The 24,384-nt window shown below is 35.0% G+C and overlaps 1 protein-coding gene across 3 annotated transcripts in view; it reads left to right on the top strand.

Annotated features, from left to right (window-relative positions):
* EPHA5 (EPH receptor A5) overlaps window positions 1-24,384 on the top strand; it is a 359,799-nt gene that overhangs the window by 10,001 nt on the left and 325,414 nt on the right. For all 3 annotated transcript variants that reach the window (XM_058434651.1, XM_058434648.1, XM_032151809.2), the window contains exon 2: window positions 18,573-18,637. In XM_058434651.1, coding sequence (XP_058290634.1) covers window positions 18,573-18,637 — 65 coding nt within the window. The remainder of the gene's footprint in view (window positions 1-18,572; window positions 18,638-24,384) is intronic.

Below are 24,384 nucleotides of genomic sequence, written 5' to 3'. Positions count from 1 at the left end.
TATTTGAGGTATGATTTCACACTCACAGATCCTCATCTTCCTTACATCGTATGATTAAAACGAATCTAGGCTTCGAAAACAATCTGAGAAAAGGAATTCGTATGCACATTTTCCATAGAGCTATCCAAGGTAAAAACCAACCACATGATATTATCTTGATTTTTCGGTCGGTTTTCCTCATTATTTAATATTGAATATTGGAATTTGATTAGGAAATAAATGGAAACCATCAGTACAAGGGTCATGGGTTGTAAATGTTGTATTTTACCTCATTTGCCCTCAGGTAGACTGGTAGAGGGCAGATTTTTTTTTAAATTTTTGCCACAAATCATGTCAAGAAATATGTTCAAATATTTTAGTCCTATAATAATAGTATGTTATCAGTTTCACTTTTAAATAAACACACATATATGTATAAAATGCCATATATATAGTCCGTATAGAAATTCATTAAAAAGACATGAAAAAATGCTGCTGAAAGTGGACAGTTGGAAGAATTAGATTCTTAGAAGTTACTAATATTGTAAGTCAACACCTCTACTTTTAGTTTGAAATATATAGATTTCTTATCTGTTCAATTATTTGCGGAGTAAAAAATATTACCTGGAAATATAATTGAATTTTTATATTTTCAAAAGGTATTAATGTAATTTTATAAGGCTTATCTTTTTTACTTAGGTGAGCATAACCAGGTAAAATAAATTTGGAATGTATTATGTTTAGATCCGCTTTTAAAATGTATGCATGTGCTTGCAGGCTCATGAATGCACACACGGGTATAAAGTAATCATAACTAACATTTATTACTGACTTACTGTGTGGGGGACATTGTTCTAGGTGGTTTCCATATGTATTAATTTATTTTCCTCAAAACAAGTCTTAAAAAATGTATGGAGACTTGGAGATACTTCCTCTCATACTTAGTCATAGCTATAATTTTTTCCCTCTCATTAAACACTTGATCAGCTGCTGGTCATCATACTCTTACACACTAATTCACCTCGTATTAACATCTTCTCTCTTCATTGTCCAGATCCCCACTGGCACAAGGGGAGAACTGTTCCCACATATTTTCCTCTTTCCAATTCATGGCATCTGTGTTTTACCTTTCCTGGTTTTTTTGTTTGTTTGTTTGTTGTTGTTTTTTTTTCTGTTACTCTAGTGTATAAACGATCCAGTTCCCAGTCTCTAGCCCAGACCAGACACTATATCTCGGCTTGCACACCCCAAATCCTATGAAGAAATTGTTTAAGAAGTGCTATCAATTGCTGGTCACTACCTCTTGCTCTGTTAAAAATAGGGGAGAGCTTTTAAAATAGTTTTATTCTAACTCATGGTAGATTATATTATTTTGGGCAGCACTACTTTTTATAACAAGAGAGAAGACAGAAAGGTTTCCTGGAAAACGTACTCACCTTTCATCTCCTGTCCAAGCCAACCCTTTGGATGCTTTTTTCCTCCTTTACATACAAGCTTATATTAAATATTTCATAATCAATATTTTTTAGCATATATTATGAAAAATGCTATTCCACATGAATCTCATAATAGAGCCTGCAGAATAGATTAGAGAAGCTCAATGTTATAAATTAGGGAACTGAAACAAGAGTTTGATCTATTAAAAAATTAGAATAGTATCAAAGCCAATTTCTTATTACTGAAGAATCAGCTCAACGTTTTAGCTGAGGTATAGCAAAATGGTAAAAACACGGGTTCAGGGACCTGGCTCAGTGACTTAGAGCTGTGTGACTTGGGCAAGCTAGGAAACCTCTCTGTGCCTCTGTTTTCTTGTTTGTCAAATGGGATTATTATAACAATATGGTTTAGAATTGAAAAGATTGAATTATTATTAATAATGTGCTCCATAAAAGTTCTAGCATATAGTAAATAATATGTATGTTAAGTATTACATGTATTAAAACAGTGTGGGTTGGCACTGTGACATTGAGCAAGGTCTACTTTTCTACATTAGTCAGTGAGTACTGTCTAATATTCATTGCAAATGGAAATGCCAGAAGAAAAACACTTGACTTCAGCTCAATAGCTCAAGCAGCCCTTATTTACTCCCAGGGTAAAACCTTTCAATAGTCCTCCAGTGCCCTCAGGATAAAACCTAACTCCTTGAGCCTGAGTACAAAGTTCTTAGTATTTTGTTTCTGGCCCACCTCTCCTGCCCGTTCCCCTTCCCTGCACTCCAAGCTCCTGTGGTGAAGAACTGCTGTTAGTAAGGTAGGATCCTATGAGCTCAGTCAGAAACACTCACCTCTTTTCTTCACTAAATAATCTGATATTTATGCTTAGATCTGTACAAGATTTTCCCAGGATTGTGTGCCCATTTTTATTCTAGGTGTTGCCTATCACACTGAGATGGAATTGTGTTTTTGCTTGTCTGTACATTTCTGATCTTTGATGGGAATAGAAATCCCTGTAAAAAGTAAAGGTTAACTAGAAAAAAAAGCTCTCTTCTGAACTGAGAATCGCCACTGAAATAGTATGATTTTCTAAAGAAAGCAAGTTAGTTCCAAAAAAGCTGGCAGTAAAATATCTTTTTTTTTGCATATACCAAATGTATCAATATGAAGAAAGCTTGCCTGTCTGTAAACTCATTGAGAGCCAGCTCCAATGCTTGCTGTTCCATATGGAGTGTCAGTGAAGTATGTTATAACCTATACATTTGTGTTTAGTGAACAAATATTATTAAGTAACTTATTTGTTTCTTTAAAGTCACTGCTGTTAAGTATACCCAGTCTTACCTCATTACTGTATTGCTGATGAAGCCAACATAGCTCTTTTCATCAATCCATAACTAATAGAGTTCAGAATCTCTGGTATTGTAGTCGTCTTTCCTAAACTGAAAAGTTACCAACTAAAAGATTGTATGATTTGCCAACCAAAGTGAGTGAATTCCAAAAAATTTGTTAGTAGAATACTGTATTTTAGATTTACCAGAAGTATAAATGAGAAGAAAGTTCTACCGAGATTAGTAAGCTGCTAGAAAACAATTCATAGACATCCTGTGGTCACTATCTTTTTGTAATTTAATCAACTACAGCTTTCCCAAGACCCCTGCTTTCTTATGATAAATTCTCAGAATTCATGTAACTTGAACAGCTATCAGCCAACATAAAATTAATTTTTTTTTTTTTTGCTTTAAGCATGTCTTAATTTTACTTCCAGAAAAATAATTAATATAAAACATGTGTTTCTAAATGGTTTAAATTTCTTGGGGGGCAGAAGGATTTACTCTTTCATTTGTTCTAGATTTCTTGGATTATTTTGACTGTCATTTATTTTATGAAGTACTTTAGATATAAAAGCTGGCAAAAATTCTTAATATTGGAGAGAAAACAGCAGAAACATTGATGTTATTAATTATGTGAACAGAATCGCATTTTAAGATAGATTTACAGGGAAGGAAGTTTAAAATTTGTGATAAAGACTTTTTAAGTACAGTTTGGTCAGCATGTGGTTAGCGTTTTTAATTAACTATTTCTCCAGAAAAAAAACACACACACACGTTTTCGTTTACTCTAAAATAATATCAAAGATATCCAAAATATCACAGGTTTAATATTAGATTCTCCTAATCTATAAGAGTTACTTGAATTAAATTTTCCTCTAGATGGGAGGGTTAAAATTATAACTGCTATGGAGACTATTATCACACAATATACAAAAAATTAGCTGGGCATGGTGGCGTGCACCTGTAGTCCCAGCTACTTAGGTGACTGAGGTGGTAAAATAACCTGAGCCCTGGGAGGTTGAGGCTTCAGTGAGCCCTGATCACTCCTCTTCACTTCAGCTTGGGCAACAGAGGGAGACGCTTTCTCAAAAATAAACAAACAATCACACACACACACACACACACATATATATATATATAATGCTACATGTAAATGTAGTATACTACATATAAATAGTATGCTTCATGAGAAAATAAACGAAGATAAAAATAATATAAATATATGCACAAGGAAACATGCATTTGGAATGTGGAAATATGCATATGGAAAACTCATATCAAGAAAATCTCACTATCATCAGTGCTAAAGCAATTATATAGAAAAGTTAAGCATAAGCTTTCAGTTACACAGTTCTCACTTCCTGATAGAAAACCTGTCAGTTCATCAGGTAACTGACATTTTTTTTTTTCCAACTCTGGGGTTTGAGAGAACCCCAGTGGTGTTTTTGTTTGAAGGATGCCATGAATAATATTTTTAATTTTCACTGATTATCTCATGGATTCTTGTATAAGTCATTGTGGAAAGCCACGGACATAAAGCTAGCAGTGGTTTTAGGGACTTTTTTTTTTTTTTTTTTTTTTGAAGCAGCAGCAGCAAGTTCAAAAGAAATCACTGTGGAAACCTAATACCTAAATCAGGTAACAAAAGAATTATTGCGTTTCCTGGCTGTTTTTTTGTCTCCTTTTTCCCTCCATATGCTTGTACTTCTGAGACGTCTTTTTAGAATCTCCAGGCCATTCTGAGCTCAGTTTAAAACTACTGTGTTAAAATATAAAAGGATTGTTGTATAGAAGATCAATGTGATATAATCCTGACTTGTAACTTTCTATAAATCTGCCTAAAACAGAAATTATAATATCTGGTGAAATTTACTTTAAACCAATGGTCCCTAATGCAGAGGTACTCATTAGAGCCAACCTCAGAATGTTGTTAATTATGCTATGTCTGGGCCCACTTAAACTTATGGAATCAAAATTGATTAAAGCAAATTCTTTGGAAATCTATACTTTTGCAACTTGGAAATCTGTAGTTTTAGAACCCTCATAGATAATTCTGATCTTTGTCGTTGTTAAAGAACCCTTGCTTAGAACGGAAGTACTTAAAGTGAGATGTGTACTGACACGAGAACCAGTCTGCAATTATATCAATATAAAGATTGAGAGTTAGCTTTTAGAGACTGTTATTGCAATTTGACATTGCTATGCAATACAGCTGTGTAATAGGTAGATTCACCTCATTGAGCCAAGGCATAGCTAGCTCACTTCTAACTCTAATTAAGTGAAGATAAGAATTACTTGGGTTGGTAGTTGTGCGGGAACTTCTAAAATGCAGTTGCTTGCATTTTCGTCTCCACCTAATGTCCTGATTTTGTACTTTTAGAAAGAGCCAATGGATTTATAGTTTAAAAAAAAGTACTTCTGGTGATTTGAATGTAGGTGATAGAAATACCACACTTCAAAAAAACTGTATATTTACTCACATGTATATATCACTTACATATGACTCATGCTTAGAAAATGCTATATAAATGGTTTCTATTGTTAATAAAAGAGAATATGAAAGTGTTCTAAGGATAAAGGGGATATAGATGATTATCAGGTAACACTATGTACATTAAGGAAATACAAGGTGCTAGAGAATTGTAAAAGCAAGTAACACTGTGCAAAAGAAAAATGAATTCTAAGTATGATTTGATGCATATTCAATGATATAACCACTGATTTGAAAAAATTGATCCTCAAGGTATATGCTTTGATATATATACATATATCAAAGCTTATATACATACATGCACACACATGTAAATAAATGTATATTCATATATATTTAATATATAAGTAAATATATATTAAAATACATATATATCCATAATGGTAAATGTTAGTGTAGATAGTTATATCCTATCTAATTTAGGATTTATAACAGAATAAAACTATCTAAATTAGATATTATAATTTAGATAGATAACTATAATTTAGTTATATATAATATATACATTTATATATTTATATATAAATATATATTAAAATATATATATATTATATATATATATCTGTATCTGTAAATGCTAAATGTTAACTTAGATAGTTACATCCTGAGAGTCTGATTTAGGAGATTCAGATGGATGACTTCACAGGTTATATAAATTCAAAGTAGTTTCTGTTCTCATGGCCATGCTATTAGAAGACTGAATGATAATCAAGATACTTCCTGTTTTATTTACTGATGTATCCCCAAGGCTTAGAACTGATGTATCCCCAAGGCAGTTAAGTAGATACTCAATAAATATTTGTTTAATGAATGAACCCTCATTGTAGGTGTTATATTCTATAGAACTTGAACAAAAGTTAAGGCAATAAGTTGGACTTTCTCATCTGTTGTGTATATATTTTCCGTAGAACTGTATTAGGTTACAAATAGAAAAAACTATCCAACGGCGGCTTAAAAATAGTTTTTTTTTTTTTTTTTACGAAAGAAGTTTGAGGGTAGATGTCTGGTGGCTTGGGTTCTGTGAAGACAGAAGTCTGTGGTTTTCTTGGCCTTACTCTCATGCTCATTGTGTTATGGTTGCAAGAATGCTAATGCATCTGCCAGTATCACAACCAATTCAGAATAAGAAAAAGGGAAAGAGAAGCACCAATAGCCATGTCAGCAGCATTATTCCTCTAGTTTAAACAATAAAACTTTCCCAGAAATTGGCAAGCAGATTGCTGTCCATATCTCATTGCCAGACCTATGTAACAAGACTACTAGATTCAAGGGAGGCTAAGATAATAGCAACATGATTATCATTGTTTGCTAAGACCCCTCTGATCCATGGTCTGATATGAAGCATATCACTGATATTATGATACTAAGGAAAGAAAAAGGATATGAGTAATTAATAGGCATTAAACAATGTCTGCCACAATTATCACAGAAAAATGAAAGTACTTTTATTTTACATTATTTCTTTTATTTTACATTTTTTTAATTTTTTATTTTCTTTGTAATCTTTGAGAAAGGACAAATAGCCAACTACTGCAGTCATTTTGTGACCAAAAATCGATTACATGTACTAGGTTAACTAGACAAAAGTGATTAATACTACAACAATTTTATACACTGTTAAGATATATAAACCATTGTATTTTAATAGAATAATTTTAAAATATTTTCCTGCTGTCATGAATCCAGTTATTCTGAGATGGATAATTAGTTCTGAGTACTAAAATGTTTGTGATCAGCCACCTAAAATCATTTGGCACAATGTTTGTACTTTGTTAATATTTTTGTCTGTGTTACTTTATATTTTGACTAGTTTTTAATGATAAAACATTAACCAAAGATTTAAAAATTTTAGATAAAAATCATTATGCAGGGTTTACATTAATATTAAATTTTGACTGAACTGCAAGACTGACATGAATATCAGCAAAAATTTGGGTCACTTCTCATTTTACATCAGGACTACTGGGTCATCAAGTTGTTTGCTTATTTTTGGTATGTGCCATCACTTTAAAATACAGACTGTGAGTCTGTGTGACTTTCTGTCTCCTGTAGTCCTCATTTATCCTCCCCTGAAGTCTGGAAAGCTAATGATTATATAGGTTGTTTTGAAGTTTGATATAATTTGCTTAAGCATTAGGGGTAATTAAGGACTAAGGTAAGGATCCCTTCAAAACAAAGAATCAGCTTTGCTTACATTTTTTAAAATTCTATTTTAATATAGTAGTTTTTAGTGTACCTTTTGCCTTTTTAGGACAAATGCATATCCTGTTTTGCCCCCATTAACATGCTTAAAGCAAAGTGAGTAACAAAATAAAAAAAATAAGAAAAGAGGGTTCATTATTTGTTGCTTTCTCCTTTGCTTTCTGGAATCTTGTAACTTACTTTTGAAAATTTGATTCGAAAATGTGATTTTTCCAGGAAAACCTAGTGTCTGTTCTATTTAGATTTATATGCCTGAAGATTTTCATCTGATATACAATGAAATTGGAACATTATGGTGATGCTGGCTTCTGTAACATAAGATTTTCAGTCATTGATCTCATAAAATTCATTGATATGTAGGATTAAGTGGTTCAAACGAGTGAACCTTTGTATTTCACAAGTCAAACATTGGGGCGAGTATGATATAGATACAAGAGAAAGAGCTTTGGAGTTAGATATACTTGGATTTAGATTTCAGCTCTATGCTTATTAGCTCTGGGACCTTGGGCTTTTGCCCTATTAGTGTTCTTCAACTTCTATTTCCTCATCTGTAAAATGGGCAAAATAATATACTAAAAGATAATTGTTAGGATTAAGTGATATCATGTATATTAAGTACAGAAACATATAATTTTAGTTTCAGTCACTGATGTTACAGACCTGAGGACTGAGGCCCTCAAAGTAAAATTATTTCCTCAAGGTCACACAGTAGCAGAACCAGAACCATAGAACTGATGAGGATTCTCTATGCAATGAAGCATTCCCAAAGTGAATTGTGAATATGCACATTTATTTCCAGTAGTGAGGACTTGACAATGTTTTGTTTTTGAAAGAAACAGCCTCATATTATCTATATACATAGTAGGGTGGAATTAAGCTGCTTTATGTGAAGTATTCTGTGATGTAAAGATTTTCAAGCTTCTTATATCATCTAATGTTGGCTTTTCTTTATAGAATAAAAACAATATGTAAGATTATACAAAGTTTGGTTACCATACCTGACAAGGTAGCCACTGAAAACCATATCGGTGTTGCTCTTTTCATGCAATATGTTCTGTGAATATAGCAAACTGCTCATTAGTCATAATTTAGCTGTCAGTAGACTACTGTATTAGCTCTGCCTTAACACTTTGTACAGACAAACCAGTGGATACTGTCTCTGAATTCTTTTCTGCCATCTCCCTGGGTTTACACTTTTTTAGGCTATTAACAATTCAAAACACTTGGTATACATTTCGGATTGATTTTTGCTTCCATCATAGTCATATGCTTTATGGTATGAATATTCTACTGCTTCATTTTTGAAGAGCAAAGTCTATAACTTCTTTGTGGTGATGAAAAATACTTTGGGGTAAAATAAATAAAGATGAAAATATTTTGAAATAAAAAATTAAAGGCACTCATTATTTGCAGTAAACAAGCATAATATTAAGATCTAAAGGAACAATGAAAATCATGTCTTTTAGGAATCATTTCAAAGATAATGTGAAAATTTAAGTGACTAGTTTTTCAATGTCATTAGAATTCTGCAAATACAATTTATGGAAGTATTAACATGATGGAAGGAGAATAGACACTGGAATGGAGATGTAGGTTTGCCTTCAAGCTCTGTCACTTACAAGTTGTATGGTTAGTATGTCTTCCTCTTCAAATAACAGCAAATAACTTCCCCATTGGATTAAGCAACAAAATTGATTTTTCTCACATAAAAGCAATTCCTGAGAGAGGCAAGTTTCAAGTTTAGATGGATTAACAACTCTATGATATAATTTGGAACCAGATACTTCCCATCCCTTCACTCTGCCAACCTTAATCTGTAAGCTTTGCTCCCCTGCTGATTCTACTAATTTTCTCTAGATGACTGTATCAGTTCCAGGAAATACATCCATTCCCAGCAACATCCAAGGCAGTCAGGAGTTTTCTTTACTAATATTTTCTACCAAAATTCCCTTCCTTTGTAGATCCCCTTCACAGATCATTGGAGAGAACTGAATCGATAGTGGGACCATATAATTGGAATTGAAATAAGTGCATTTTTGCTGAAATGGGAAAACAGAGAGACAAACAAGCTTGAATAAAACTGGAGAAGAAAAACCCTGGAAGGACTTGTGTCAAAATAATAAGAATATTACAAGATTGAAGTAAGAGAGGGACATCATTATATTGGTGGTTTACAAAGATCTTTCTGGAAGCAGTATTTTGAAGAAATTGTTAAGGATCATATCTTTTTCTGCAGAGAAAGCAGTTAGGAGATTTTTCAAGTGAAAAATTATGGCAAGGATTTAACTGGACTGGTTATACTGTGGAATGAAACAGAGCAGGTGATTTAGAGTTATCATTGGCTGTGTTAGAATCAGTAGGATTTGGTCAGTGATTCAATGTGGGGCTAAAGGTGAGGAAAGGGTGACTCAGATATCTCAGATATCTGGATAGAACAACTAACAACTAGTTCTTTTTTTAAATTTTTATGTATTTATTTATTTTTTTATTTTTTTATTTTTTTTTGAGACGGAGTCTCGCCCTGTCACCCAGGCTGGAGTGCAGTGGCGTGATCTCGGCTCACTGCAAGCTCCGCCTCCTGGGTTCACACCATTCTCCTGCCTCAGCCTCCCGAGTAGCTGGGACTACCGGGCACCCGCCACCACTCCCTGGTTAATTTTTTTTTTTTTGTATGTTTAGTAGACACGGGGTTTCACCGTGTTAGCCAGGATGGTCTCCATCTCCTGACCTCGTGCTCCGCCCGCCTCGGCCTCCCAAAGTGCTGAGATCACAGGCATGAGCCACTGCGCCCAGCCAGAGCAACTAGTTACATGGCATTGCACTCATTGAACTAGGGAACATGGGAACACAACTTTTATTTTTACTTCTGTATAGAGAAGATACTTTGTTCATTTGGGGACAGGCTGAATTTGAGGATGATTATATACCATAAATGTGTTGAGAACCAGCAGTCAGTTTTACAAATTTACAGGGATTTTAGGAGAGACAGATGGACAAACTAAATGGATTTATGTGATCATTAACATTTAGGTTATAACTCAGAAGTTCGTGAGCTCCTCTGAAAGAGTCCTTATATTGGGGCATGTGCTAATATCTCCTTTAAAACCAACCATCCAGCAAACAGAAAGTAAACATATGAGCCATTCTCTATCCTTAATAGTCTGATTCAATATGCATGCACTGGCACCAAGACTTAGTTCTTTTAAAAAGCTCCTTTTAAATTTTGATGCTAAGTTTTAATCAAGAATTTTTGGTGTAGTGTGAGAACTGAAGGAAATCTACAAAAATGAGGCATTGATCAAAATCGAGATTTGAAGGGATGGTACGGTAAGAATAGCTTATAAAGGAAAGAAGAAGAAGTAGCTAGAGAGGTAAGAAAACCACAGAAATCTGTTGTCACTGAAGGTGAAAAGTGAGATTGTTTGTCTATCATGATCATGACCAAATGCTGCCAAAAGATAAGGCAAATTAGGAGCTCAGAGCTACACAATTATCACTAGTGAATTTAGTAACAGAAGTTTCAGTAAAGTAATGGGGATTGAAGCCAGATTATAATGGATTAGGTAAGGAATGAGGAAGATATGAGGAAATAATAGATAGGGGTGTTGACAATTCATTCAATAATTTGAGTTATGAAAAGGGCAGAGATAGGACATTCACTGGATGGGAATGTGAAGTTTATTTTTGAATATATTTTAATGAAAATTTTTAGAAAATACTTTGTGATTAATGCACAAAAGACCTAGTTACCCAAATATAGGTTTGTCAGGTAATGTTGATGGCTCATTTGAGGTCATTTACTTAGAATAAAATCAGTCTCCGGTTGTGCAGTTTTTCTCAAGCTATGTTCAGCTGCCTTGGTTCATGTACAAACAAGGTAGATTCATTCCTGATTAGAGTCTTTGGATGTCCAGGGAAATAGGTGGTTGTAATAAAGTGATCTGACGTTTAGGTCTTAAGTAGGGGACTGACTTGGCTGCAGGAAACAATAAGCAGTGCTCATGGTCTGTTACTAAGGTCTCAGTTACTGCTTTATACATAAATTGCCTAGTAGAGCACCTGACACATAGTAAGCATTCACCAAGTTATTTCCCCATATTCATTCTTCTTTTCTCTAAAAAAGACTATGCATATGGATTACTCAGAATTGTAAAATAAATACTCTTCCATTCATTGTCTGTGAAAATACAGTTGGTTATGGCTTCCTGCCTTCAAGTCAAGGGATGCCAGAAGTCTACATAACACTTCCAAACTTATAATTTTTCCCAAATTTACAAATCTAGTTTTCCAATGAGAAACACATGTCCTCTTTCTCTGCACTCATTTTGTAAACTGTTCTTTATTCCCTGCAGCAGTTGTCAAATTATAAAATTTAGCCTGAAAGCAAGAAATCACATCTGTGCTGAATAGGACCATGGAGAGAAGCTGGACAGCTGCATATCTGGGGTTTGTTCCCACAGATTAGTTAAATGTGTGTTATAATTGAATCCAGTAGCTTTTCGGATATTGTTAAATGAAAGTCAATAAGCAAGCATCCATCAAAAGTCTCTTGTATGCAATGTGACTTTGATTCAATGCCTTTAGAGAAAGAGAAGTCCATCTAATCTGCTACTAACCCAAATTATTCTCTTTTCATACTGTAGCGGAGGTTTAACTGACATTACAATTGTGTTTGTTAATGTGAAGATAATGGCAAAAACAGAAACAATATAAGTAAGAATATGCCTTCTAATTGTCTATCTTCATGTCATCAAGGATCACACATTCTCTTAAGGCTTTGCCCGCTGATGGTGTATGGTGGGATCACATGTCCTTGATCTATCTTTTGACTCTTCAAAGTCTGAAAACACTTTCATTCCAATGTGTCTATTTCCTGGAGAATCTAATACATTTTCCTGCTCATAGCGACTTAAGTTGGCAAGATGTTAAGGAGAAAGTAGTGGAGTCAAAGTGATACAGAACAAGTTAGAATGTTTGAAAGTTGTAATCATTGAAGAACGTATTTGTATTATTAACCTAAGCTAAACTTTAATTATTAGAATGTGTGAAGTTGAGGATTTAGGAATCTTCTTATGCATATTCCATTTTATTTGTTTGCTCTTTGCTCTCCTTGAATCCCAACAAATATAATGAGTTAGCAATTTGCTTTTTCTGAAAGTGAATTTTCTAAAAGCTTTTCTCTGCTCAAGAAAGCATTGAAATTGTTAATGTGTAGTAATACAATTAAAGCATACTAAAGACTACTTTGAATTTGTTTCTTTCATAATCTGTTACTTGGTTTGGCATTCAGTTAAGTGACTTTTCCTTATTAAAAAGTTCCTGTATTAGTATTTTTCCCTATACATTAACTTTAGGAATTTGCAATTTAGTACATATTCATTGATCCCTTTAAAGTTATTTCTCCTGGATAATCAGCCTTCTTAATTACTGATTAAAATACCAATACCAACCAACATGTCCATCTTAATCATAATTATACAATGGCTGAGGGAAAAGTCACCTGGAAATCTGTCTCTCAGTTGAATGGTATGACTCTATTTTAAAATATAAATAATAGAATGAAAAAATTTTTCATAAAATTTCTGATATCTAATGTCTTCTAGAGTAACTGTGGCATCAAACATTTCCTCTAATTATATTCATTAGTGAGTTCTCCTGGACAAGTTTTAATTAAGTTGTACAATAAAGATCAATACTCGTGTATTCATTGCAATTTATAACAAGCATATATACTGTTCAGAACAATTTAATTACTGTAATTATAGCACAGAAGATACTTAGTGACTATGCTCTATTACTGCCAATCCCCACTTTTTAATAAATTTGGTAATGAAATTGGGAAATTAACTTCTGAAAATTCACATGTATATATACCCTATGTCTAAACTTCTTTTTTTTTTTTTTTTTTTTTTTTGAGACAGAGTCTCGCGTCTCGCTCTGTCGCCCAGTCTGGAGTGCAGTGGCACAGTCTCAGCTCACTGCAAGCTCCGCCTCCCAGGTTCACACCATTCTGCTGCCTCAGCCTCCTGAGTAGCTGGGACTACAGTCACCCCATACCCGGCTAATTTTTTGTATTTTTAGTAGAGAAGGGGTTTCACCGTGTTAGCCAGGATGGTCTCCATCTCCTGACCTCGTGATCCACCTGCCTCGGCCTCCCAAAGTGCTGGGATTACAGGCATGAGCCACTGAGAGGTGACAGCATGCTGGCAGTCCTCACAGCCCTCGCTTGCTCTCGGCACCTCCTCTGCCTGGGCTCCCACTTTGGTGGCACTTGAGGAGCCCTTCAGCCCACCGCTGCACTGTGGGGGCCCGTTTCTGGGCTGGCCAAGGCGGGAGCTCCCTCAGCTTGCAGGGAGTGTGGAGGGAGAGGCGCCAGCGGAAACCGGGGCTGTGCGCAGCGCTTCTGGGCCGGCTGGAGTTCCGGGTGGGCGTGGGCTTGGCGGGCCCCTCACTCAGAGCAGCCGGCGGGCCCTGCCGGCCCCGGGCAATGAAGGACTTAGCACCCGGGTCAGCGGCTGCGGAGGGTGTACTGGGTCCCCCAGCAGTGCCGGGCGCTGCGCAGGATTTCTCACTGGGCCTTAGCTGCCTTCCCGCGGGGCAGGGCTCGGGACCTGCAGCCAGCCATGCCTGAGCCTCCCACTTCCTCCATGGGCTCCTGTGCCGCCGGAGCCTCCCTGACGAGTGCCACCCCCTGCTCCACGGCGCCCAGTCCCATTAACCACCCAAGGGCTGAGGAGTGCGAGCGCACGGCGCGGGACTGGCAGGCAGCTCCACCTGCAGCCCCGGTGCAGGATCCACTGAGTGAAGCCAGCTGGGCTCCTGAGTCTGGTGGAGACGTGGAGAACCTTTATGTCTAGCTCAGGGATTGTAAATACACCAATCAGCACCCTGTGTCTAGCTCAGGGTCTGTGAATGCACCAGTCGACACTCTGTATCTAGCTGCTCTGGTGGGGCCTTGGAGAACCTTTGTGTCCACACTCTGTGTCTAACTGATCTGATGGGGACGTGGAGAACCTTTATGTCTAGCTCAGGGATGGTAAACGCACCAATCAGTGCCCTGTCAGAACAGACCACTCGGCTCTACCAATCAGCAGTACGTGGGTGGGGCCAGATAAGAGAATAAAAGCAGGCTGCCCGAGCCAGCAGTGGCAACCCGCTCGGGTCTCCTTCCACACCGTGGGAGGTTTGTTCTTTCGCTCTTTGGGTCCCCGCTGCTTTTATGAGCTGTGACACTCACCACGAAAGTCTGCAGCTTCACTCCTGAAGCCAGCGAGCCCACCAGGAGAAACGAACAACTCCAGACGCGCTGTCTTAAGAGCTGTAACACTCACCGCGAAGGTCTGCAGCTTCACTCCTGAGTCAGAGAGACCACAAACCCACCAGAATGAAGAAACTCTGAACACATCCGTACCTCAGAAGGAACGAACTCCAGACGCGCCACCTTAAGAGCTGTAACACTCACCGCGAGGGTCCGGGGCTTGCTTCTTGAAGTGAGTGAAACCAAGAACCCACCAATTCCGGACACACCACCACGCCTCGCAAACCTCTGTTTTTTTATATAGCTATCTTTGATTTTTTATTTTACTAGTAGGGAAAGTGGAGGCATTAATTACAGTAGTGGCAAAGTGCTTTTTTATGCATATTGTCATGAATACTGAGAAATTATGAAAGTGTATATAAGAACACCTGTAATAATTATATCGGTTATGTGAAAGATAATTTAGTGGTGTTATGTAGTCAGATATTCTGTTTTTATTTTTATAAATATGACTAAAATTATTTTATCACTTTAATTTTCTTAAATAGAAGTATTATTTTGGTTCAAAAAGAAGGCCCCCAAATATGCTAACTTCTTTTAAATTTCTACTTTCACAATTCTTTATCTGGTACACTGATGAACAGATCATTCTACTGATGTACCATATAAAGAATTGTGAAAGTAGAAAATTTCTAGTGGCATCAATAGGTATGTAACAGGGTTTCTCAACTTTGGCACCAGTGAAATTTTGGCCAGATAATTCTTTTCTGAGGAGGTTGACAGTACATTGCAGGATGTTTCACCGCATACCTGACTTCTTCCCATTAAATGCCAGAAGCAAGTATTCATCCACTAACGAACTCAGAAAATAGATAAATGCCTCCAAATGTGTCCAGACATTATTATATCTCCATGTTGAGAACCACTGATGTATGCTGATTAGCCACACCCTCCGGATCTTCCCACTGACCAAATTATTCATTCATAAGATAAAGAGCTAATGAACTGAGGCTAGGTTCATAGGCCTGTGTCAAACATGGTGTTCTTATAAGAGAATTGTGTGCATTCAATTTTTTAGAGATAGGAATTGAGTAGTCATAGAATATTAAGTAATAATACCTAACTCAGATTTAGGAAAGGCAAGATCAGAATAGTGTCCTGAAGAAGGAAGTTCCTGAAATATGTTTTGAAGGACAAAGGAAACGTTAGCAATTCAGAAGGTAAAAGAAAGATATGTATTTTAAAATTTGCACATACATTTTAGTTATTTTCTCTGAGAATCAAATCCTAATTTATTCTCCATTATATAAACAAAATCATAATATAATAATATGCAAATAATCGCTAAAATGCCTAATTTTACTCTTTTTCTCAATTTCCATTTTATAAATGGGATGTGTAATTACCTTTTTAAGATTGTGAATTTTATGAAATCATTTGTTTCCAGAAGACCGCAATTTTAGGCAGTAGTGGGAAGATACATACCTGTATTTCTTGTGAATTTCCTAGTCTATATACGAAGAAAACTATTTGACCATATCACTGTAAGATTATAGAGATTCCTAATGTAGTTATTCTCATGTATTCCAACATTGAGAACACTCAAATTGTATTAACAGCCAAGCTAGTTTTTTGAGGTGATTCGTTTAGTCCAACACATACATATTTTCCAGGAAAAAAAAAAAGGTAAAAATGGTAATTTAGTTTAAACCTAATTCAAGTGCGGTTAACTGAATCTTGAAAAGCCATCTGAAATTCTGTTGATAATAATTCATATTTCATATTAGAGGTCTACAAGGAATGCTGTGTTTCTCATGGTAGGCTGGTTATGAGTTCCTGGAATTCCTATGCACATCAGTTTGCCGCCAAAGGATTAAGTTCCATTTGATCGCCATCATTAGCACCCTTAGTTTGCTGATTTGCTCTACTTTGTCTCATCTACACAGATATGCTGCTGCTCAATATAAAAGGTGAATCAAATGAATCATTAAGATGAATAAACATAAAATTTAGGTTCTGCAACCCCTTGGTATTTAGTCATGTCTAGACACAGCCCTAGTGTCCCAGAAAAACTAAAATGAGGACAAGGGCATTTAAGTTTAATGTAGCCTTATTCCCATGGAAACCACAAAAGCCAGCCATAGAGTAAAAAGAAGAGTATGGATCTGTCTGAAAAGTTAGATGTAGTGAGTGGCAGGATTTGCAAGGTCAGTGGGTATTAGAACAGTTTTTGTTTGTTTTTTTGTGTTTTAAAGAATAGTTTTTCAGTTAGGTCACCATTCCTTTAAGAAATTAATAGTTCCACAAATTAATTATTATTCCTTAAAACAAGTATGATTTGAGTAGGTTAAAAATGATACAAACATTATATTGCATGCATTTTATAGTTAATGAGGTCAGAAAATAGATGAATATAGTATATTTAGCAACAACCTGTATATGTGTATATATAGGTAATATTTAGTATATTTGTTTTTCTACAGATTTTGTTATTGATTTATTTTAATGTTACTAACATTATTATATACTTTCAATGTGGTTTATAAGATATGCATGTTCCCAAACGTGCTTTTGTCTGATTAATTTTTGCTACTGTGAAATAAATGATGCATAATAATAGTTAAATGTACATAATTTCTCTAAGATGTAGAAAATTTCCTGTCATAATAATGTTATATTATCTTATAAAGTATTACAACACATCCCAGCCTATCAACTGTTACTCCTTTCATACTTCAGGCTTACACTTACACATAGAATCATCCTTTTAGAAATGGTAGCATTTCAAGATACTGGCTTTTGAATATAGCTTAAGGAAGCCTCAATACATCTACATAGGAATAACTCAAGTTTTTCCCTTTCAGGTTCATATTCCAGGCTCATTCAAAGTTGTTCTGTTGCACAGCAGGCCAGGTAGAACCATTTGGGATAGGTATAATAGGTTGGAAAAATAATGATCTGTGATCCAGGGCTAAAGTATTTTGACTAGACAGTACCCTATTATAAGCTAGTTTGATTTCTCAGAGACAGTATGTAACACCATAGGTAAAATATGTATGAGTGTGTATGTGTGTGCATGGGTGTGTGTGTGTGTGTGTGTGTGTACATACTCATAAATGGCTTCCTTTTGTAATGACGATACTCAAACTTCCGTCCTGGAGTTTCTAAATATCTTGGGATTCCCATATATAATGTATCTGACAGTTCTACATGAAACATCCTTTTTAGACTATGGTCATATCTAAGAAGAAGATAACTTTGGGAATGCAATGGATTCTTAAGTATAACAACTATCTCAAGAACTGCTACAATTTCCTTGTCTTGGTTAAGGGTGTGTAGATTTATTTCTTAATTAAACTTGCAATTTGGATTACAGATTACTGTTAATATCACAAAAAATGTTACAAGCTTGGGAATAGTTTATTGCTGTTTAATGTAAATTATTTGTTAATTGCGGCATAACAGCTTTCCAGAAGAAAATAAAATACATTTAGCTACAGTTTTATGGCTGCAGCTTAATCCCAAAACCTAGAACTTTGTACAAGGCCGCATGAACCTTTCATTTTGTGGGCTTACATTTTGTCTTTTTTTTCCTTATTTGTTTTTTTTTAATTTATTATTGTTTTGCAAGAAAAAAATTAGGGTAATGATTGGCTTTCAGAGAATTTTGCTGTGATTGTTCTTCAAATGTTTATTTAAAATCATTTGTTCTCTTGCATCAATATATTTTCTTTAAATTATACCCATTGTATTCATCATCATGAACACTTAATTTCAGTTATGGAAACAACATGCAATTTTAATAACATTATTAAGATAGAGATACAATATTCATGATAATATACATTTCACTGAGTTTTTTGTTCTTTTCTTTTCAGTGAATTTATTGGATTCACGCACTGTCATGGGGGACCTGGGATGGATTGCTTTTCCAAAAAATGGGGTAAGTTTTATGAAAGTTTTTCTAAAACTTAAGCTATGTGCATAAGCATCTTGATACTTGTAACACAGGAATGAATATGTACTGGATGTATATGTTGTTAAGACAGGAGGTGCTGTGTGTGTGTTGGATGGGGTGAGGGAACTTCAAATAACTCTAATCAAAAAAGGAACACTAGGGAAGGGCTTTACTCTTCAGTGACTGAGGAGTAAATATGTTATTTCCTCTCTGAGTATTGTTCCACAAAGAAATGTGAAGTTTCCTTCAGCGTTTAGGAAAAGTTCACATTAAAACAATAAAGAAACTTTCAGAATTAGTTTATATTAAAGATAAAAGTATTTGATTTGCTATTAATTTGCCATCATCCTGGCATATTGCACAGGAAATAAAATTTAACAGGTCTGTGATCAGTGTTGATTCAAAGCTGGGACCAATTTAATTTTTACTTCATTTACAGAATCAGGGAATAAAAGTATTACAAGAAATTCCTTTAAATGACATTGAAATAAAAAAAGATTCTAAGAAACTATTATAATAGCATGTACACATGCAATTCATCTAGAAAATTGTGCACACATATTTTTAGATGATATCAAAGGTTAATTTTAGAGTAATCAAATATTATAACAAATTTGGTTATAACAACCTAAAGAGGCAAAATTTTCATTTTCAAATTAATGAGTAAACCAGATGTGTGAATCAGTCCTTTACTAAGAAAGTTATTATGGAAATAACACATTGTATTAATTATTCTAATTCATAATAATTTGTATATTAACATCCTCATCTCAGTGGGCTTTTATATTTTTCATCAATTTGGTATTTCTTTTTAGTTGTTAAAAGTTACAGATGTATTTAAAGACATAATATTAAAAAGGAATGCTAGTAGATTTTTAAGATATTAGAACATAAAGGTAAGGCAAAATAAGAAAAAACAAACAAAAACATTGCCTAACCCAGGTAGAGCCAGGCTCAAGATAACAGCATGTGTACTTTCAATGTGTTCCTCTTTTATCTTTCTCACACTCTTCCTTCTTCCCTTCCTTTCTTCCCTGCACCACTACACACTCTTTCTTTCATCTGTCATCATTCCATACAGATAAATGGCTGGCTAACGTCTGTCTATGAGAACCTATACAGATATTTTGTATTCTCCCTTTTTTCATGTACCAAAAATAATCTATTGAATAAATATTTTACATTTTTTTCTTTCTGAGAGGATGGCTGATGTGCTGTGTTGAAATTAATTTTTTAGAATCCAGAGAAACTATATGAGATATTCTCTTTGAATTTAGTTTGGTGTTTTTCTCCAGTTTCCACTCAGACGTTATCAAAATAGAGCCTTGAAAGAGCGTATCTGGGAGAGTATATGTACGGTGTTGTAGTTGCTGTTGCAACTATAAATCTGAGGACAATTACTCAATTTTATACATGATTTCTGTATGAAACGCAATCAATTGCTTTATAAAAACATAATCCTTCTGTATTGGGAGTGGGATTTTTTAAATTATTCTAACAACTTCATGCTGCCTTTTTTTTCTATTATTATTGTTAATATAGTGGTGTATTTGTTCTGTTTTTTAAACAATGAACATCCTTTTCAAAATTCTTGTAATTATGCTGAGTAATGTTTCCTTTGACATAGTGTACCAAATGTTAATATTGAAGACAGGAAAGTTCATTTAGAGGGGCTTAATGAATGTATATTTGAGTGTGAGAAATGTGTGTGGGATTCAGGCATTATGTTTTGTATTATATCACTCAAATGCAAGATGAAGGAAAAAATGTATTATATTTAAGGAAAATGAATGTTCAAGGTATATACAATGATAGTAAAAATGTATACACTTAAAATATTTTTAGTTAGCTGTGCCATTTGTGATTAGATAAGCAACATAATCGTAGGTGAAATATAGATCATCAGAATGATGTACATAAAAACTGGAGTAATGAACTCCATTTTTTTTTCAACAAATGCCACAAGAAAACTGGAAAAAAAAATGTTCAAGTCAATTGTTTTGGAACTCTGGAATTCAGATAACATTTTCGAGCAATATAGGGCATGCTTATTTAAGAAAAATGACTGAATCTTTTAAAAATAGCAAGGTTCGTGGTATTTTACTTGCTGCATGTCCTTTCTGCCTCTCTAGCTCTGAGGTAGTCTTGAAAAACCAAAATTCAGCCATCATGGTGAAAACCAGTAGCCTAGTAAGAACAGAAAGGAAGTAGGAGATTCTTCCCAGCCTCAATTTCAGAGAATTGTCTTTATTTGACATGTCTAAGAACTCTCTAGAAGACTACATTGTAAGACACCCTTGATTTCACCTGGCTTAGAGCTCTTGAAGTAGCTTTTTCTCAGCTGGGAATTTGTCAGAAAGACAGGCAATTGTCTGATTTTTCTTCTGTGTGAGGGGCTAGATAAAATTTGGGACAAACAATAGGCTTTTGCCAACCAGAAGACTTAGGGAAAGCTGGAAACCGAGATGTCCACATTGATTTTAAAATGTCTCAATGAATTATTTGGAATTTATAAGGCCATGCACATGTGTAGGGCTGTGTACATGCCCAGGGATGTATGCATGCTCAGGAAAGACCTGAGAAAGACCTAAGGTTTTACTTGTGCACAAGCAGGAAGTGAAGGTTAAGGTAGGTCTTTAATTGCTTAGCTGAATATTGAAGGAATGTCCCAACATGCACATACAGACCCTCAGCAAAGTTGAGAACACTTACTGGTTTGAGATTAACAAAATATTCTGTCTAAGCAATACCTGGTATGTAAGCTAACAGAGCAATGACTTCGGCCGGGCGCAGTGGCTCACGCCTGTAATCCCAGCACTTTGGGAGGCCGAGGCGGGTGGATCATGAGGTCAGGAGATCGAGACCATCCTGGCTAACACAGGGACACCCTGTCTCTACTAAAAATACAAAAAAATTAGCTGGGCGTGGTGGCGGGCGTCTGTAGTCACAGCTACTCGGGACGCTGAGGCAGGAGAATGGCGTGAACCTGGGAGATGGAGCTTGCAGTGAGCCAAGATTGCGCCACTGCACTCCAGCTTGGGCAACAGAGCGAGACTTCGTCTCAAAAAAAAAAATTGAGCAATGACTTCAATGTCTACACATGGCCATTGAAAAATACAGAGTTTACAGAATTATTTCAGAAAAGTCATTAAAGAAACAAACATTAACACACCCTGCAGAGTGGGGGAGAATCTAATTTTCAGAGTTGTCACATTATTTAATATGCCAGATTTGCAATAACAAAAAACTATGAGAAATGCAAAGGTAAAAAGAACAAAAACAATTATTAGACTTTGTACTGAAGATGCCCAGCTGTTAAAATATGTTGAAAGAAGTAAAGGAAAATATGTGTAAAGAACTAAAAGAAAGTGTAAGCAATGTATAATTGAATTCAAAATATCCATAAAGAGATAGAATCTCTTATAAATGAAAAATAAAGTGGAGTTGAAAAGTATAAAAACAAATGAAGAATTTGCAGTACAGGCTTAACAGCAGATTTGAGCAGAGAGAAGAAAGAATAACCCACTTGAAGATAGGACAACTGAGACAATCAAATCTGAGGAACAAAAAGAAAAGTTAATGAATAGAAATAAACAGAAACTTAGAGATCGGTGGGAAGAACACAGCTATAATGGGAGTCTCAGAAGAAGAGAGGCCAAATGGGTCAGAACAAATATTTGAAGTATTAATGGAAATAACGTTTCCAAATTCGATGAGGAGACATTAATGCACACATTCAGGAAACTCAACAAACACAAGCAGGATAAAGCTAGAGAGATTCACAACTAGACACATTATAGTTAAACTGTCAAAAGCCAAAGAGGGGGAATTTCAAAAGTAGCAAGATTCAAACATCTCACCTTGTATAAAAGATCCTCAGTACTTTGCACGGCTAATTTCTCACTAGAAATAATGGGGTCCAGAAGGCAAAGTGATGACCTCTTCAAAATGCGAGAAGAGAAAGACTGTGGAGCTAGAATTCGATATCCAGGAAAACTGGCTTTCAAAAATGAAGAAACTAACACATTCTCAAATAAGTAACCTCTGTCAACTATAAATGATCAAAATAAATATTTTTACTACCAGAAATATAATTTTAGAAATAGATTTTACACATATGCAACCCACATATTTTTTCTGAGAAAACTACATCTTTATTTTCCTTTTATTCTCTCTACTTCATTTCCATAGAGAAATATAAACTGATTATTTTATTTCCCTCAAGTTTGAAAAATGCATTTTAAGTAACAACAGTTAATTTTACAATAGTTTATTTATGGTATTGTTTTATGATTTGATGTTATGTTTTAATAAAAACCACACAGTGCTGCTGTTTGCATTTATGCTTTCATAGATATGGCTTAAAATCATTTTATTTCAAATTCAAGTATGATTTGCATATTAACATTGTTTTAAAGAAATCAAGTATAATTTGAATCAGTAAGTGGCCTTAAATATTTGTTGTATACAATATCTTACACCAGAGTCTGATTTATATAAAACTTGGGTAAGAGAAGGGTCCCTGTCATTGAGTGAGTCTCATATAACTTAACGCTATTGCTCCATTCATTCAGGAAATATTTACCTGAATATTTTTTGTTTTTGAGACAGAGTTTCGCTCTTGTTGCCCAGGCTGGAATGCAATGGCATGATCTCAGCTCACCGCAACCTCCGCCTCCTGGGTTAAAGCAATTCTCCTGCCTCAGCCTTCCGAGTAGCTGGGATTACAGGCATGTGCCACCACACTCGGCTAATTTTGTATTTTATTAGTAGAGACGGGGTTTTTCCATGGTGGTCAGGCTGGTCTCCAACTCCCGACTTCAGGTGATCTGCCTGCCTCGGTCTCCCAAAGTGCTAGGGTTACAGGCATGAGCCACCACGCCCGGCCTGCCTGAATATTTACGTATATCATGTAAGTTATGAATTCTGCTCTAGAGATTGTTTTTTTTCTTATGCTACCAGAAAACTTACTTCGTTTTGTGTTATTTACGTATAGTTTCTTCCTCTAAAGAGAATTCCTGATTTAAAGTGAATCAATCTTACTCAGATTTTTATCCCCAGTTATGGAGATATTGCCTGGCATATTGCCTAATACAGATGATATATTTAATAAATATATATTAAGTTGTATTGGTCCCTTGGGAATTCAAAACGCCTTATAAATAATAAAAAAGCAATTGTATGAATATTCAATTAAAAGTACTACACTTTCTTCACTTTTTTCAGAATATTCTTAACTTTAGGCCTTAAGAATGGATATATTTATTTCTTATACTGGTAAAAATGTCTACCTCAAATCTGGGCTTAAGAATTTGGCAAGAATTTAAGGGAAACACTATTATTCATTCCTCATAATCAGACACACATACCATACATTTGTTAAAAACAATCATTGCACCTACAATACTTTTCTGTATTTGTCCTCTTTATTACATTGTAAACTCATAGACTTACTGTAATTATTTCATATTTGCCACTTTACAGTGTTTCTAAAACTTTACTCAATTTCCAGCTTGTAACAGAACTTCAATAAATATTTATTGGAAGGATAACTTATTTTTTTATTTATAAAATGGGCATAAATTACTTACAGTTTTCTGATAAATATGAAGTAAGTAAAACCTAGCAAAGAACTTGACACAGTATTGGCAGTCAGTAAATATCCTTTCCTTGACCTTCTATTGCATTTCTATTTTAATGCTAAGAGATCCACCACTCCATAAGGTTTTTTT

The sequence above is a fragment of the Hylobates moloch genome, unplaced genomic scaffold (genome assembly GCF_009828535.3).
Source record: "Hylobates moloch isolate HMO894 unplaced genomic scaffold, HMol_V3 SCAFFOLD_2, whole genome shotgun sequence".
NCBI classification, from domain to species: Eukaryota; Metazoa; Chordata; class Mammalia; order Primates; family Hylobatidae; genus Hylobates; species Hylobates moloch.
This window is presented reverse-complemented; position numbering and strand designations above follow the sequence as displayed.